At 37.2% G+C, this 2,055-nt stretch overlaps 1 protein-coding gene across 1 annotated transcript in view; it reads left to right on the top strand.

Moving 5' to 3' along the window:
- Window positions 1–2,055, top strand: part of LOC107662317 (leucine-rich repeat serine/threonine-protein kinase 1-like) — a 109,504-nt gene that overhangs the window by 37,824 nt on the left and 69,625 nt on the right. The window contains exon 15 of the mRNA XM_016452303.1: window positions 1,751–1,965. Within this exon, the coding sequence (XP_016307789.1) occupies window positions 1,751–1,965 (215 nt within the window). The remainder of the gene's footprint in view (window positions 1–1,750; window positions 1,966–2,055) is intronic.

The following is a 2,055-nucleotide window of genomic DNA, read 5'->3' as shown; positions in this document are numbered from 1 at the left end:
GGCAGTTTTTACATGTTTTCAAATAGCCGTTCAGATTTTCGTATTTGCTCTGGTGTATCAAACCACCAAAGACTTTATAAATTTTGTGCCGAGCACACATTGATACCTAACGACAAAGAGGAAGTAAGTAGACCAAGAAGATGCATCGAGGCAAGATGAATGTAGAGCTGCTGGTCTCATTGATGTCTGAACACAAAGAGCTTTATGACAAACGCGACAGCGACTACAAAATCTCGATAAGAGAGAGTTGTTATAGAGAGGAATTGCAGATCAAATAGGATTCGATGTGTACCGGGGTATTTCTGTTTTTCATGAAGCGCCACACTGTAAAAAATACGTGTCATTTTAACTGTAAAATTTTGTAAAAACGCTACGGAAAAAAACTCTTAATAGGTTAACAGTAAGTTCCCGTACTATATACAGGGAAAAACTGTAAAATATCTAACCAGACATTTCATGTAATTTTACAGTAAAATGCTGTTAATTTGACAGTTTTTAGAAGTAAAAAATAACAAATCAATGTATAATTTACAGTAAAATACTGTAAACTGATATTCCCAGAATTCCCTGCATGACACTCCACATTTTTTACAAAATTATTATGGCAACCACAGCTGCCAAAATTATTTTGTAAAAACTACAGAATTTTTTTTACAGTGCATCTAATGTCAGGGAGTGAATTTGCACGTTCAAGCGGCTCATCGCCAGCGAAAATCGCTTGGGTATGAACACAAAAGACGCGTCGAAAAAAACGCTGGCGATAAGCGCTCGCAATAATCATCCCGGTGTGTACGAGGCTTAGATAATGCATTAATACATTTGTTACATGTGTTTAATAATCTTTGTTAACGTTATAAAAATGCTATTATTATTATTAACATAATATTAACAGATGCAACTTTTGATTTTTTAATAATGTAATGTAAATTTTAATAAATGCTTGAGGAGCATTTTTTCATTGTTAGATCATGTTAACTATGTTAACAATGTTAACAAATGGAACCAAAAAATAAATAAATGAAGTCTTTTAAGAATTAAACTATTTAATTAAAGATAAAAAAAACAAAGATAAAAAAATAAAGATAAATATGCCACTATAAGTAATAAGGAATATGTAGTGTAGTGATGGAGACATTAGTTGCGTCTGAACTCGCATACTGTCCAGTAGGTTCTATATTTGGTTTGATACTTACTTCACAACCGTTAAAATGTACATACTATATGTGATCCTGGAGCACAAAAGCAGTCTTAAGTCGCTGGGGTATATTTGTAGCAATAGCCAAAAATGCATTGTATGGGTCAAAATTATTGATTTTTCTTTAATGCCAAAAATCATTAGGACATTAAGTAAAGATCATGTTCCAGAAAACTTCATTTGGACAACTTTAAAGGCGATTTTCTCAGTATTTAGATTTTTTTGCACCCTCAGATTCCAGGTTTTCAAATAGTTGTATCTCGGCCAAATATTGATACTATCCTAACAAACCATACATCAATGGAAAGCTTATTTATTCAGATGATATATAAATCTCAATTTCAAAAAATTGACCCTTATGACTGGTTTTGTGGTCCAGAGTCACATATAGTATGAATATGGGTAGTATGAATGAAATTCAGATGAAACCTCAGAATCTCACTGGAAGCAGTAGGTCATCCGGGTACTTTTCCTACAGTTTTTCAAATGCTGTGAATTCAGACATTTATAAGTAGGCATATCCGGACGCAGCGATTGACTTGTGTGCGTGTGCAGGTCCGGCTGCGGTTCTGGCGTATCTGCGAGCGGAGCTGCGAGGAGCAGAGCCCTGCAGACTGCTGAAGCTGATGGTGGTGGGTCCTCCACGGCAAGGGAAGAGCGCTCTGCTGGAGGGGCTGCAGACGAGCAAACCCTCATCCTTCACCAACACCGACCGCAGCATCCACACGTCCGGCTGGGATCTGGAGCGACCCGGAGGAGTGAAATCTGCTGTAAGAGCCCTCAGTCCACATACACACACACACACACACACACAGATACACACACACAGACAGACAGACAGACAGACAGACAGACAGACA

The sequence above is a fragment of the Sinocyclocheilus anshuiensis genome, unplaced genomic scaffold (genome assembly GCF_001515605.1).
Source record: "Sinocyclocheilus anshuiensis isolate Anshui unplaced genomic scaffold, SAMN03320099.WGS_v1.1 scaffold579, whole genome shotgun sequence".
Classification (NCBI taxonomy): Eukaryota; Metazoa; Chordata; class Actinopteri; order Cypriniformes; family Cyprinidae; genus Sinocyclocheilus; species Sinocyclocheilus anshuiensis.
This window is presented reverse-complemented; position numbering and strand designations above follow the sequence as displayed.